Here is a 16,930-nt window from a genome sequence, read left to right on the forward strand (position 1 = left end):
GGGGAAAACTGTGACAAGTGGAGAAAGCAGGAGGAACCTGCAGAAGAGAGATAAAGAGTCAAGTATACTATAGACGTAATTTAGGAGTCAACAGGGGTCGCATCCATGACCTCTTGATGTGCCTTTTGTGGCCCCTGGTATACACTTACTTGCAACCCCTAGCATAGGAGGAGCCAGAGGGCCAGGTGAGAAACCATGAATGGTGTATTCCTTCTACAACTTTGGCCTCGATGTGCAATCCTCTAACACACACTGCAGTAATACAGTGTATGTGTCTCAATTATGTTAGAACATTAAAGAATGTAAAGCAAAAGAGTTTAACAAAACTAAAGACGAACTCAGAGGTGCTTTTAGTACTCCTTATTTAAGGAATTACACCTGTCTCATCTATAATCTAAAAATGAAAACAATCAAGTTGCAGGGTAACATAGAACACAGTAATATTCAAAGAACTGCAGTGAAGTGAAACTTTTGCCAATTGTCAGACTTAGGGCCTCATTATGAGGGCAGTCGGACTTTCGTCCGACCGTCATCCGGTCGGTAATCCCTACAGCGGTACCTGAGCAGGCACCGCCACTGTTTCAGGTGCATGGTGTTCGTTCTCTCCGACCGCCAACCATCCACCCACCATTGTAATGCGTCCCGTGGACCCCCATGGTCCTATGGCCTTGCGACCTCCACCGACGGCCTGACGGTGGCGGTCCCACCACCATCGTAATGATGCCCTTAGTTACTACATTAAAATGCAGCACACTGAAGAATCAAGAATAACTTGCCAAATTGTATGAATTTACGCTTGGTAAAACAGTATGCAGAAGAGCAACCGACACAAGTATTCTATTCAATAGGTGCACAATAGGCTATTTATGTTACATTTTACCTGCCAATATTTTAAGCATTGGCCATATCCTTAAACATAGAAGCACAAAGCAAAACCTATCTCATTGTGCTCCCAGGCTCTGTCTAAATGAAATCATGCAACACAAAATCCCGGAACCAAATGTTTTTACAGCTGAGCCACACAACAACAAGATCTTTACTCAGTTGAAACATTGTGAACCAAAAATGCTGTCTTCGGTTTTTTAATCTAAAGAGGCAAATAGTTTAATCCACACAAAAATTTAAAAACCAAACACCAAAGCAAATACTCTTTCCTTAACATATTTCATGAAGTAATGATGTACAAACATGGACCATTTTAGACTGACTGACCAAGTTGTAGCAAATATTGCACATTGCCAAAGTCCAGAGTCATATAGGCGTACATCTTGAATCATACATAGAGTACCAGTCTTAGATTAACAATATATACAGAATGTGAAGTTAGTTTTAATAGAAATTATTTTTGTCAGTGACACTACTGTGTGGGGGGTGAGCGCATGAGGGCGAAGGCGGGATCATGATGACATATTTCAAAAATACTTCAAACTGTACGCAAAATGTCAAATTGAATGTGGAGCTCAGATGTGTCACACTGCTCCCTCTAGAGTTTTCCAAAAACCAGGCTGCCTTTAATGAGCATACAACAGACCAATTACCATTAAAAAAGTTAAATAAATTAGCCCTCTACTGTATGATTTTAAGGATGCAGTGTTTGTTTGTTTTGTGCAGCTTTGGCTCATGTTTCCTATTTTCACTTTAAGCAGTGGTTCAAATTACATTTCCACTGTTATTTACTGGAAACTTCAATTTTCAATTTCAAAATACTTTATTCAGTTTTAAAATAAAACCATAAAAGTTACACACTCCATATCAAAATTTAAAATCATACATTTCATGACAAAATGCCGTTTTAACCAATCCAATAAAAACAGAGGAATATATATACATCATAATCAATGATAAAAAAGATGGGGAAAGAGGACAACCAGTAACGGGGCACACAACTTCACAGATGGTAATTGGTGGGATGCCAACTGATGTTAGGGGTTTGTTAAATCTCCATACAATTTCTTGATCTCAATGAGGATTTCAAAAAACCTACTTCAATTGGAATACATTCTGGTTTCAACAATTGTAGGTGAAAAAGAGCTGGGTAGACCTGAGTGAAATTCAACTTTTTTAAAAGGGGTATTAAAAATAATCTGCGAGGTACTTCATAGAAGTTACAAAAAAACATAAAGTGCAGCAAGACAAAATAACATAAAGTGCAGCAAGGAAACAAAGATAAAACATAAAGTGCAGCAAGGAAACAAAGATAACCTAAATTTACAGTAACATGCAAAACAATTATTTGGCAATTCTTTTGAGTCTGGCCTCCTTTTGAACATAAAGCGTGGACGAGATAACCTTTATAATAGATACTATTCTTCTAAGACATTCAGGCCTGATGGGCAAGCAGTTTCACCCTTAACAGTGTGCATGCTTAATTATCTGAAAATGGCAGCAGAACTACTGCTCACAAGAAAAACATAGAGCGAGACATCTATATTAGTTTACATTTGGTGCAAGGAGGATGAGCCTGGGCACATGATGGTTGAGTCTGGATTAATGATGGTTGAACCAGGGCTAATTATGGACAAGCATGGACAAATGAGGGGCAAACCTGGGCAAAGTATGGATAAGCATTGTCCAATATTGGTAGAGCCTGGTAAATGAATGTTGAGCTAAGGCATTTGAGGACTGAAGTTGGGCCTGCGAAGATTGCACCTGTGGCAAAATATGGCTCCTTATTATGGCTGTGCCCATGACATTTCATACTTGCACCGTTGGCATTTCATAGCCGTCCTCCTGTTCATAATGCTAGTTTCTACTTGTTTTAATAATGATTTGCTATTTTGATAATCTTATACTTTAGCTAAGAGAGCACTTCCTGTGATGTGATTGGGGCTGAAGGTCACATGGCACCACTTCCTATGATGTCACCTGGGTCGGCAGAGACATGATCTTACATCTTGAAATGTCCTCAGGGTCAAAACGTTTGAGATGCCTCTTCTATTGCCCCAGGCATTTTAGTGACTTGACACCCGTGAAGGCAAGGAGTGTCTGGTAATATATTGAAGAGACATGAGGCCGAATCAAGATTAGGCAGCTTTGGTATTCGGCACACCGATATTTTGTTGGCTTTTGAGAAAAACCCTCACTTATTCTTTTACAAATTAAGCACTGAGTAGGGTCCTCTGTGCATCATACAAAGCAACCAAATAAGGTGTTAGCTTTGTCCCCTTTTCATTTCTGAAGTGTGATTTTCAGTGTATATATTCTCTTTACTACAAAATTCGACAGTTTACTGGGTAACGTTGTGATAGCTCTATGGCACACCCTCATTACAAGAGGTGCAGGAAAATTGCATCATTTTTCACTCTAGAGAAGTAATAATATTAGTCATATCAGAACATCTATTATTGAGAATACTGGTGCTTAATTTGTAATACTGTAAGTGCCAGGGCTCGAGGAAGTTCTCAGGAGAACAGCATGGTTAAACTACCAACTTTCCCTGCCAGCACTACCAAATTCTAACCAACACAAAATACAGGTGTTATATTTTGACTATTCCAGGTCACTTAGCGCTGCAAATATGGCCTGGGCCCACTGCTTCTAGGGGGATATTCTCAAGAACGTGCGATAATCATTTGCAAAATCTGTTAACGCAATTTCACATATCACCGTCTATCGCGAGAAAATACCTCTGTGTTAATGTCGCACTCTCAACACGGCATTGATATGCGATAGCATCCCGATAACTTGTCAAATGTCCGCAACAAAAGTCCCGGGACGGCGATAAAAATCAAAACCCGAACGTGAAAAAAGTGGCGATGGATCCAAACGCAATGACAAAATCAGCGATAAGCTGTGCCAGGCCTGCAATTCACACACATCAGGCGGGAAAAATCACTATAAAAGCAGAAATAAAACCACAAACAAAAACAAAACAACCGCAAAGCACAATGGAGGTAGCTGGAGCAGGAACAGAGGACGACCAGAGCCCCACAAACCCTCCAGAGGACCAGGCCGGGACCTCGGGTTCAGGGAAGGGCAAGGACAAGAAGAAGAGGAAGACGCGGTTCAGTCCGCAGGAAAACAGAATCCTGATAACGGAGGTGATAAAACACCATCAACAACTGTTTGTCACCTCCAATGTGTCATTGGCGACAAAAAATGGAATATGGCAATCCATCGTGGCCAAGGTGAATGCAATCGGAGTGCTGAGGAGAACAATGGAAGGGGTCAAGAGGAGCTATAATGATGTGAAGTGCAAAACCAAGCAGAAACTCTGCAACAACCAGAAGGCAGCAATGCAGACTGGAGGTGGGAGTCCAGCACCACAGGAGGAGCTGGACAAGATGGAGGAAATGGTGTCCACAGTCATCAGTGTGGAGACGTTGGCAGGAGTTGGGGGACCGGACACTGCACGACAGGAGCATACACAACAGCAAGAGGGTAAGTAATGACCAGGGACTGGGGGAACGGGGGGAGATGGGCACAATGGCACACATGCACAATTAAGCATAGCACAGTCCACACCCACAATGACTCTGGAGCATGTCCCTGATCCCCTTGGCACACTGCAGCACATATAGAAACTGCAAGTAGACCCCCGTCGACTATGTGCCCAGAGGGGGCCCTACCCACACATCACTAATCTCACAACAAACCCATGCACATGTGCTGAACCCAGCAAAGCTGCGGGTCCGTGACCCACACTGACAATGCAAGTGACACTGCATGACGATTAGCATGGCTGCAGTCCAATCATCATAACATGGTGCATGCCACAGCACTGAGGTGGCTGCGTGTGGACCACATCCGTAAAGGAGCAGGTCACATTCTGATACATCCACATGCACAAACAACCCATGACGTCAACAACACATTTGTGGACAAACCATGCCCAAGAGTCCAAACTCCCATCAAGAGCCCAATTTACCCAAGTCAGCAACATCTCAGCACTGTATAAGCACAGAATTGAAAGGCACACCGCCTGAAAGGGATAAGGGCCAGCAAAATCAGAGCTGCAGGGGCGACTCTCCCACAATGCAGCACACACACATAAGAAGCAGAGCACATCAACATTGACAACAATGTGGGACAAACTGCAACACGTTCACAACAGAACAGCGGACACAACTGCTGCTGCTTGTGTGTAGCAACTGGCCAACCACATTTGGCATAGCAGGGAAATGTGAGATGATGATGTACAAGTACAAACACACATCCGTGATGTTGTCGAAATGTCCACTGTCCCGCAGCAAATAGGCAGCTCCTCCCAAACAGTCACAATGTACATTGTCATGCAGTCTGTATGTAAACTTGTACAATGCGTCAACATACATGTGAACACAATGTTAAACTGCATCTCCCCTTCACATTGCAGAGGGAGAATCAACACCTGCTGCGGAGCAGACCCAACAACTCTTCACTGATGATGAAGAGAACCTCCCCGCCTTCGACACCGATGCCCTCCAAAAGCATATCGACAGCCTCTGCACCTCCCCGCCAGGAGCAGGGTGGCCCAGCTGCAACCAGGAGACCTCACCCACTGCATAGACCACCCAGCAGGAAGCACCAACCACCACGGCTGTCTCCCAGGACCCACACAAACAACACATGGCCTTCCAATGTCGTGTGTTAGGGTGCCAGGAGACGATGGCTGATCAGGTGCGGGTGGGGTTTGACCTCATGGCAGCCAAACTAGATGCCATACGTGGGTGTCTAAGTCCCATCAGGGACCACTTACAGTACCTAACGGACACCCACAGTCCGCTCCATGCTCTCAAACGATCCATGGATAACATCGCTGGAGTCCTGACTCTGAAACAAGGACAACTGTCTAGTCAGAGTGGCTCCAGCGGTGTCATCCGGGAGTTGGGACACATGCGGAGGACCATGGAGAACATGGAGCGGGTGCAGGCGGAAAGAATGGCTGCCAAGGCTGCACACCAGCATGATGTAGCTGGGATCTACCATGCCCTGCAGATCCTCATCATGGCATTGCTGCCACAAGGCCTGGCGCAGATGAATCCTGCTGCTGCTTCGACATCCACATCTCCATCCCCTGATGTGTCAGTGCCACCCAGTGCTGGAGACAGAACACCACCACCCACATGTGAGGCACATGAAAGATCAGAGGACGAAGATGCGGATGATTCTGCCTTACTGGTAAGAAGGAAGCAGTAGCATTCATCTCCGCCATATGGCCTGTTTCTGCTTGGTTCTGCCCTCTGCATCATCACCTCCCACTGTCCCCTGATGCACTCTACAACACTCATCTTGGACCTCGACATGGACTGTCATATTCTGTTTGGACACCAATGACACAGCTATCAGACTGCGGACTGAACTCTTCCTCTTCCGATGCATTTGTCATTCCCTGAAGGACTCTGGCTGGCCCTCCATGGGCCAACAATGTAAAGTGGGGTTTGCATGGCCCTGTACTGCTCCAGCTGCAACACTCCACTGAATGTGCATTAAACATTCAAATTCACACAGATGTGTCATGTCTATGATCATTCAAGTATGAAAGTATGGATGAATGTAGGGTCCGTAATTCCCCCTTACATCCATGTTGCTCATGTTGTGGGACTTGAGTCACAGGGTGCAAAATTACGGATTGCGGTCTGGGTGGCGCCGACACTACAACACAGACACAAGCATTAGCTAGTTCCTTGTCCAGCCCAGGACGGACCACGCCCAAAGCCCCGGGGTCATTGTTCACACCCCTACGCTGGACTGGCATACGCAAGGCCAGCCCACTCCACTTACGCTTACGGGGGGGACGACAACACTACATGTCCCAGGTCTTCCCTGTAGTGATCTGCTGATCACAGGTCTAATTGTCAGCATGCCTCAGACACTCTCTGAGGGCTGGTTTACACCCACACCACACCCATTCAGCACAGGCATCACAGTTCATGTGACCCTGCCAATAAAACGGGCCGGGCGCACGTGCTCGAGGCCATTTTCACTATCTATTTGAGTGTGTCCGTGTGGTCATTATTTATGCATGAGGGCCTAGGGCTCTACCACATCACATTCCCCACTGCCCGAGGTGACATGATGGCGTCCGCACCACGAGACTCAATCATAAAGGACCCATGACTTGCGGTGCACAGAGTTGGTGGGAGCCGAGGCACTTTGGCTGGCACGGGCCTATCGCCATGAGACGGTGACTTGCGGTGCACAGAGTTGGTGGCAGCTGAGGCACTTTGGCCGGCACGGGCCTACCACCACGTGGCGATGATTTGCGGTGCACTGAGTTAGTGGCACCAGAGCTGAGATGGGTGTACAGCCTGCGATGATGCGTAGGCCTCAATACGCCGTCCTGCCAATCAAGATTTGATTTGAATTGTGAGCGCAGCTGGACCGCAGTATACGCCGAAGGCAGCAGGCTGCACAGACATGACTCCGCGGCACGGTGCAGATGGGTGCACTGGGGGCCTGTGGCGCAGAATTCAGCGATAGGCTGAGGAGGTTGTACCGGCACGTGGTGGGCCCTCTTGGAGACACCCCAGTGGCGGCAGGTGAGCATTGAGGCCTGGGTGTGCAGGGGCGGGCAGTCATCGCTGGGCGGCGGACCGGTCTGGGGACCAGGGCTGGGGTGCAACAGGTGCACAGGTCACGTAGGCACCACCGGTCACAGCGGCGCCTTCGTGGCTGGGTGGAGGGGGTGAAGGTGCATAGGTATCAAGCTGATACAAACCGTAATGCTTACAGGTATGAGAAATCCTGCATCATGAGACCGTAAGAGAAGTTCGTGTGACCGTAACCTTCATTTTCTTTCCTGCGAAGGTTACAACCACACATACTTCTGTTACGGTCTTTTTGTGCAGGATTTGTCTTTCCTGTGAGCATTCCTCTTTGTCCAAGTGCTATACACTGTACCAGATTAGGTTTGTTACTATACAGACGCTTGACCATTGTCACCATTTGTCCAACAGTTTCCTGAATACTGACTTCCGTAGAATGGGATTGTATTGGGGAGTTCCCCCAGCATATGCAGTGACCTGAATCCACACATTGCCCTGATGAAGTTCCCCGTTGGGCGTTGGCTGTGCTTTTCATATTGTTTATTTGTGAATTTGTAATAAAGGACTGTTTTTGCACTACTGTTGACTACCGGGCTTCATGACCGTGCGCACCCCCATTTCAGTAACTACAATCTTGGATCTGGGCCACAGAGGCGTCTGGCAACGGCTGGCGTTGGGGTTGGTTGCGCAGGAACATACGAACTGAAACTGTCGTGTGGTGCAGATACCGGGGCCCGCCATTGCTAATGTGGACATGCATCCAGGACATGTGTGAGGAAGTTTGATAGGGATGGCCATGAGACTCCTCCGACTCTGGCAGTTGTTGGTTGGGAGGTGCCAGGGACCAACAGGTGCAGCACAGCCAGCAGCTTTGTCTGGAGAGGGATGTTCGTTGTCCACTGTGTTGGTACCGTCATCCTGTGGGCAATGTGGGTCGGGATGCGGAGGATGGTTGTCCTTTTGTGCATGTAGTGGGCAATGACTTCCTCTGGCATTGAGTCTCTGAGGTTGGTGCATGTTGGGAACGTCCGCTGTCCTGTTCTGCGCTGCCTCAGTGGTAGTCCGGAGGGGGGTGTGGTCCGGGGGCGGCATGGGGGTGGCGGCAGTGGGTGTTGTGGCCCTCTTGGGTCTCCGAGCTTCATGATCAGTAGCTCCATGACATGTGTTGGTCTTCAGATGTGGCTCTGGGCTGGGCTCCCTTTCATACTGCAGGTAGTCGTCCTGCTTTGCACCAGTAAAAGGCAGGTGTTAAATCTCTAGTGCTAACGCGCCTTATCGTCTGTTTTTGGATCGCATCGCAGGTCTGGCTGGTTGTTGAGAATATCGTGAAGTGGTGTTTTCGTGCGTTTTTGCACGGGAACGCCTACTCTGCATATCATTGGCGTTAGTTGTCACTCTCATCTGTGGCGATGTTTTTTGCAGAAGCTATCGCTGAGAAACTGGTGATATGGGCAGTTTGCACCAGCTTGAGTATGGGGCGATAATTCTTTTGCCACTTTTGCTGCGCTAAAGTGCCGATAACTCGGCGATAAGTCCTTGAGAATATGCTCATTCGTTTTTTAAAGTATATTGAACATGGAAATAGAAAGACAGTACCACCAGGTGGCAGACTGCATAAATAAGTGCCCGATTTTACTAATACGTACGGCACAAATTAAGCACTGAGGAATACTGGGCCGCTGCTAGAAACTCCCCAAAGAAATGGTGACTAACATGCATTATTTCTGCACCGATTCTCGCATTTGTCAACAAATGTTGAAAGTGTAACCCTTATCATTTCTTTTTAATTAATAATATTTGTAGTTATTATGTTGTGTATAGGTTTTTTCAGTTTGAAAATAGGCATACAATTTTAGAGTAAAAGTAACTGCTGTCAAGTTAGATAGTTATTACAAGTTTATTAATTGTAAACTTAGGATGCATTTAGTATTTAACTTCTTAATTTCATGACTTTTGGACAGTTGGATGGATTGAAATATGGATTACACTTAGGGATTGGTTAAAACCCTGAGACTCTTGTTGGGGCTTTTTGCCATTAAAAGGGCTGATTGAATTGATCGGGCTATATGTAAGTCCTAAAAGACGAGAGCCCTATACATAAAATTGTAAGAAAGCCCAGGGAACGCACATAGGAAATTCACACACAAAAATCTACTCAAGACAAGAATCAAGCACAAACCATTAAGGTTTATTTAAAATGCACTATGGCACAAGGGTGTCTGCGTTGGTGCTAGACAGCCCGAAGTATACGCCTGCACATGGCAAAAGCAGGACTGCACCATTTCGTTGAAGATATGCTGCAGTTTTGCTCTCTTTAGGTGACCAAAGCCGCACAGCAACTTTGCTTGCTGCAGTGCTTTGCAGCACTTCAATTTTTTTAAATATGCTCTTTAGGGGCTGGTCTACCTAAAAAGTAGCAAATCAGCACCCAAAAATGTACTCCTTGGATGGATTCAAATGTGCTACTTTTTTACAATTCGGAATCATTGGCAGTAGTAGGCTTGGAAAGCTACGCCAGTCTTAGGTTTTCAGGCATACAACTGCCAATGAAACACCCCAAATGCTTGCAAATAGTCTAACCACTGGCAATCTCTCAGGGTAGCATTTCAAACTATTGCTTTTGCCTTCTGTACCACTCTAGACAGAGGACCTTAGATATGATTTAGCAGGTGGAGGCAAATGTTACTGCCTTTAATCTGCCCACCAAAGTCATCTATACATTGGCAGAACCTGCCGTCATGGTCCTTCCTATAAGCGTAGGAAAAGCTTAATTAATGGCTCCCTCAAACATTCGAAGTTTTTTGTTTTTCAAAAACAAACTCCCAAAATAGGCGCTTGCTTTTGGTAGATAAAAAAACTAATGGCCACCACACCAGTTGTCTTCCATGGTGTGGGGGGGGAATTTTTCATTTTTTTTTACTCTCACTCACCAACAGGATATACGTGGCGTGACAGACAATAAACAATAAGCCATCTGACCATCCACTCTAAATTGGATGGACGGTCAGATAGCTTACAACCGATGGCACCTTTACTGTTGGGCCATCGAAGGGAGTTGTACCATGACAGAGTATATTTTACTCTACCGGCATAAAACTTGCGGCCTGCCCAACTCAACTGCCCAAGTCAATTTTGGATGGGTGGACCTTGAGTTTGACGACAGGGTGCTCTGTTGCAAAAAAGTACCTGCCCACTAAACTCTAAATAACCCAAGAGAACCATATAATGCAAATCAGTACTGACCCTGCTCCTCATGGGAACAGTCCATGCTAAACCTTGATCACTTCACACATCCACCCTAAGACCCCCTGCTTTTTAAGTTTGGAAATTTGAGATTCATCAAACACCCCCCCTCCACTAAATCCCGTTAGCCAAAGCATATGGTCTTGCAATGATGCAGTCGAGCAGAGCAGAGCTCTTTCCTCCAGGATTATTAGGAGCACAAAAAGAATACATTATAAAGCTATATTAGAACGGGATTGTAAAACTGCTTGAATTAAGGATGATTTTTACTAAATACATTTTTTAACACAAGCTGTACAGACAGAAACAAGAAAGCACTTAAAATGTACAGAGTACAACACATGCCAATAGATTTTAGGCCTTGTTATGTCAACTTTAAAACTTCATTATAGACAAATACAGTGTATTCACTCAATTTGTGACCATCCATATTAATTAAACACTCAGTTTTAGTAATTGTAACTTTCCACTCTCAGGTTGATGACAAAGTCTGAGCAGGGAGAGACTCCTCCCCCAAGCCAATGGTAATAAAGAAATATTAATGTTCCCAATGTATTGTAATACCAGTGAATAGAATGTCTGGGCATTATTTTTGTGATGGTAGGACATGGTGACAATGCTTACGACCTTTTATAGCGAGCGATACAGGGAAAGGAGAATGTATTTTTCCCAAAAGGGTAGCTCTGTCCGGTTTTGTGCTATTAAATTCGAGGTACTCTCACAATTTGAAAAGGTTTTCTCTGATGCCTGCTTCGAGGCTTATACCCTGATTGTGATCATAGCAATCCGGAAAAGGAAGGGAATCCTCTTAAATGAACACTGGGAATCTTTATCGCAGGCCGCAAGTACAAAAAAGGGTAACATTTTTTGGACCGCAGTAAGGGAGCTTCGATCGATGGGTCAGTTATTAACTCACATTAGTTGCAATATTTCAAGCGAGACCTGGGAAAATCATTTCTCAAAATCTATGCTACCCCGCAACCAGAGCTTGACCAATACGATTATGGCCCCCTTACTACCGTTGAGTTAACTATGTTTGAAGTAGAAGAGGCTATCCAACAGAGCATTGGGAACAAAGCACCTGGACCAGATGGGTTACCAATTGATCTAATAAAATGGAAACCAGATTTCTGGGCCCCACTACTCTTAAATGTTTTTAATAGCTTAACTCACACTACGTTACCAGACACATGAGCCAAGAGTATTATAGTCCCAATTTTTAAAAAAGGAGATCGGTCACAGCCTAGTAACTATAGGCCGATCTCACTAATTGACAATACCTTAAAAATATTGGGAAGAGTCCTGTGCAATAAAATCTTAACCTGGACAGAGGAAAATAGTATCTTAGAGCACTGTCAGCTAGGCTTCCGTAGCAAGGTGGGTACAAACGAGCAATGTCTCAATCTCAATTTGGTTATTGGGAAATACACCATTGCACGGAAGTCCCCGGTCTATATGGCATTTATGGACTTGTCCTCAGCGTTCGACCTTGTTAATAGGTCGAAGCTCTGGGCAACTCTTTTGGCATATGGCTTGGACGAACCTCTGTACATTTCCTAGCGTACCTCCATAAGGACCTTCAGGCGCAGGTGCGGATCGGCATGGGTGGCGAGGTCTCGGGGGCCATCAAGGTAGGAAGGGAGGTCAGACAGGGTTGTGTCTTGGCCCCCCTCCTTTTTATTTTTTACATTAATGGGCTGAACAATCTGCTTAAAACCTCAACCCATGACGTCCCCATGAGTAATGGTAAAAATCTCCCTGTGCTATTATACGCAGATGATGCGGTCCTTATAGGCCGCACACCGAACTCCCTGCGTAATTTAGTTCGGACTTTTGTTGAGCACATGGATAGCTTGGACCTATGTGTCAATTTTAATACGTCATTTTTAATGTCCTGTGGTCCTGGGAAGTGACAGTTAGGTTCTATTGTAGTGGGTAGCCAGAAATTGACAAGTACACGTACATTTCCCTATCTTGGTTTGGTCTTTGCTGCGAACGGCTCCTGGACTGAGCATCTTGCTCACTCCAGGAGCAAGTTCTCAAAGGCCACCAACTCAATCCTTAGTCTTCCCCGTCCAAAGACCACTGGTGATATACCGGCTATTTCAAACATTTTTAAATTACAGTGCGTCCCTGTGGCCAGCTACGGGGCTGAGATTTGGGGCATTGCAAATTGTTCCTGCATCCAGCAGGAAGAAAATAGATTCTGCAGGAAACTTTTTGGCATCCCAATCTCTACCCCACAATACATTTGCCACAGAGAACTCAATCTTAATTTTATATAGGATTTTATACGCGCCCATCCTGCCCTTTTTTGGCTATCGGTATGGAAGAACCATGCTGCCTCCCTCACTAGAGAGATTATTAATGACTGCCTTATGTGTGAGAAAGGGATGGAAATTCCTTGGCTGAGTGGAGTACATCAAAGCCTGTGTAGTGTTAATAAAGAAAGTATTTTCCAAAATCCAAATATAGCTGACACCGTGCCAAAAAAGGAGCTTAGAGATGCCCTTTACTTTTTATATAACACAGAAAGGATTGGCCTGGAATCCAAGAAATCTTCTGTTCTTAGTTACATATCTATAGAACAGCATTATCATTCTCTACCTATATATCTCACCCTACGCATGAGCTACTGGGAAAGGAGCCTATTATTCCACCTTAGAGCAGGAACTGTCAGATTTGCATTGTGTTTTCCTCTCGGCTATCATCATAATCTTGATCATGTACCATGCCCTTGTGATGGGGTGAGTGGCCAATCAATTTTACATTTTTTATTTTTTTTGTAAGTATTATATAAAATATACAAAGTGGCTTTTAAATCCATTTTTTAAAAAGAGAAGTCCTATTAGTCTGGACAATGCTTACACATGCTTAGTCTCCCTGGCCGATGAAGAGCTGATCCTTCGCATGCCACCAGAGCACGTAAGACTATGCCCGATCCCTGAGTTTTTACCCGATTCACTATCTCTGTGTAATTGCTAGCTGATATAATGTTTTATTAACAGTAAATTATTTATTTATTACCAATGAAGTTTTTTTAATTTGTCATCAAACTTATCAAATGCTATAGTTATATTATTACAAATGTTTGATTATCGTGTACTGTCAATCCTCCATTTTGCTATTTATTTTTTGCTATGATGTTGTGCTTTTATGGGTATTAAGTTACCCGAATAGAGTTTATGAACTGAAACTGACTTGATTGTAATCAAGCTGCAAAATGTAGTTGTAAATTGGGCACACAGTCATTTCCAATGGCATGTGCTCACTTTATTGAGTGTGCAGTACACATTTGATTTTGATTTTTACACCGTGAAATGGAGGGGGACCTGTCATTTGTGCATGTTATTCCACATTTAGTAGTGCACAGACAGTGAATGTGCACAACTGGTCCCATGATGTGCTGCAGTTTTCACTTTTGTCTTTGAGCCCACATCCATATTCTGTCACTGGCGTAGAGGCAAGGTGTTCCTTCATTTGCATGGGTCCCTTGCACATGTAGCAGATCATGTGATCTGTGTCACAGAAGGTGCTGCGCAAGAGTCTGTAGCCCCTTCTGTAATGCTAAAGTAACCGGGAGCGCAGAAAGAAGGCGCACACAATAGCCGTGCCTTGTGGCATTTTGGGTAATACTTTTCCTGTTGTCATTTTATGATAAGATTAGAGAAATCCATATAGATTCTACCTCAACTCAAAAAGAAACCTATTGCCATTTATAAGTCTAATAAGTCCTCCTCTTACTAAGCTGCCTTCTATACCCACAACTTGTGGAAAACATTCTTATATCCAGCACCCTCGATGCCAGGTAAATAGAAGAGTCTACAACTGAAAGATATTTTATTTTGCTTTCAGGCAATATTTGCATTAGCTGTTATATGTACTTTAAATTTAACTAAGTTTTCCCCATTTTGGTTACTACATTTTATTAGATGTGTAATAATTGTTTGGACAGAGGCTAGAGGAAGAGGAGAGACCGCACAGAACTGGTGCATGTGCTCAAAAACAGGCAATAATAAAAATCCTAAAAACAGCCCGGCAGCCTTGGTATGGAAGAGGGTGAAGCAGGGAGACATAACACAGAAGCTACAAGTAGAAGCAAAGAATAGTTTCACTAGTAGGGCCAAATTCACTAAGAGTTTGCTGTGTCTCACTCTTGTGGTACTCCTGGTCAGGGTCAGACTGGGATGGAATATAGGCATGGGCACTAAAATAAAAGTGGTCCCCATAGGTGAATTAGAAAGTTAAATACATGGCCCATGTTTGCAATATGGGACAGTTTTGAACTTGTAAAGACACGCTGTATAAGTGTTTTTCAAGGTATTTGAGACTGAATGGATTTGAGCTTCGTTTAGCCAATGTTTGTTCTAATATCAGGAAAATCCATAGTAAAAACCAGCCCAGCAGACCATAAAACAGGCCTCCAAGCAGCCAAAAAACAGCACACACGCTGACATATCTGACCAGCCCATCGGGCACTGCCTGATTCCCTGATGGCCAGTCCGGCCCTGCTCCTGATTTACTGGCTTCGGGGACCCTCATAAGGCCCATATCAGGTTGGCGGCTGCTTTCTGAACAGACTGCACCTACTGTTGCTGATTTCAAACGTCTGTACTGCAGTTTACCCACAGATCTCAGCAACATGAACTGTCCTCAAGGAGCTAAGTCAGCAGAGGCCTCACTAAAAGCACTATTAGATGCTTGACCTGAGAGCTCTCTGCTAGTCATGGGATCAGTAACATTAAACTAAAGCATACTGTTGCATCCCTATTGTATCTGGTATCATATTAAACCCTGTTGGATGTATTTGGCAAATACCTCATAGGTGTAGTTGGGGCAGGATACAAAGAAAAATAGCCACGTGAAAGGGTTCTTGGTTGGGCGAGGTATCCGACGAATCTTCGATTCTGAAAAATAAAAGAACCAATAAAAAACAGAATAGCATGCAGTTGCACAAAGCCATCTGTACCTCTTACGTAGGGACAACCATACGTCTGGCACATAGAATTCAGATGTTCTTTATCTTTTTATTTGTGATGCCTTTTAAAGCATCATTCAAACCACACTCATCAGCAGTAAATTGCAGTATCTTCATTTTTCTGATAGCCAAATATTCCTTTCTAATTTTAGGAGATATTAAGCCCTGTGTTACAGACCTTGGGTAATCTTTAAGTTATGATTTAAGGTGGCACAGCGAGAACTGACTTGATCTACCTTCATTGCCACTTCATTGCCCTGCAATGTGCGTCTTAACTGTGCCCCACCACCTCCATGTACCTCTCCTTGTGACTGTCCCATTCTCTTTCACCCTTGTCTTCTTTCACAAACTTCATCCTTGTGTTCTAATACTGTCCTCTCTCCCTGCTTTTATTCTTTGTCTTCACCCCCGCTCAGCGTGTCCCTCCTTAGGATGGTCAAGTTATCTATGTGCTGTGCCTCCTAGTTATGTGTCACAGCACTCTTTCACCATGTACTTGCATTGGCTTAACTGCTTCATGTTATGTGTGTTGCACTAGAAATGTTAAACTAGCCACCCAAAAGCGAATACATAAATGATGACTGAGTGCTGGAGTTGGATGGCTAAATTAAGAAGAAAAATAATGACATGAGAGGACGTCATTCCATTGGCTTTGATCCTAAGGAGATCAGGAACTTGCATTACCATGAATATACTCATTAAACTATTAATTATGTGTACATTTAAAGAGAGCAATGGGTAAATTTCCTTGACACAGTAGGTAATCATAGACAGAGGTGTGCAGATGCTAGTGGGTTCCGAGAAAGACCACGTACCCTCCTATCAAAGGTTTAGGGGTAGATTTAGCTAACGTGCAATGTATAGGGTGTGGCAGAGGCAGCCTCAGCACCCCAGGCAAGGCCATCCCACCTATATTAGAGCCTCCTGCTACATCCATGGGAGAGCTGCTCTTGGAGAAGAAAAGATGGCAGTGGGTGGCCATGTCTCTGCCAGCACAGCAACCTGTTGTCACTTATGTCTGCAGATAGACCACAAAAGACTGGGACCATCTTCAGAAATAACCTAACTAATGCACCCCATGAGCAGGGTGCATTTAGTCCTGCACTTGGGGAATATTTGGGGATTTTTTCTATCCTGTATTGCCATGGTTCGTGGGGTGAATCTGGACAGAAAGGATGCTGACAGTTCCCTAAATTGAAGCCAGCAGCAGCTTCATCATCAGGAACTTCACATTCACCCACAC

The 16,930-nt window shown here is 44.5% G+C and overlaps 1 protein-coding gene across 1 annotated transcript in view; it reads right to left on the bottom strand.

Annotated features, from left to right (window-relative positions):
* Positions 1 to 16,930, bottom strand: part of LOC146833601 (very-long-chain enoyl-CoA reductase-like) — a 97,121-nt gene that overhangs the window by 2,428 nt on the left and 77,763 nt on the right. The window contains exon 11 of the mRNA XM_085599907.1: positions 15,528 to 15,616. Coding sequence (XP_085456033.1) covers positions 15,528 to 15,616 — 89 coding nt within the window. The remainder of the gene's footprint in view (positions 1 to 15,527; positions 15,617 to 16,930) is intronic.

The sequence above is a fragment of the Triturus cristatus genome, chromosome 4_2, assembly GCF_964204655.1.
Source record: "Triturus cristatus chromosome 4_2, aTriCri1.1, whole genome shotgun sequence".
In the NCBI taxonomy this organism is placed as follows: domain Eukaryota; kingdom Metazoa; phylum Chordata; class Amphibia; order Caudata; family Salamandridae; genus Triturus; species Triturus cristatus.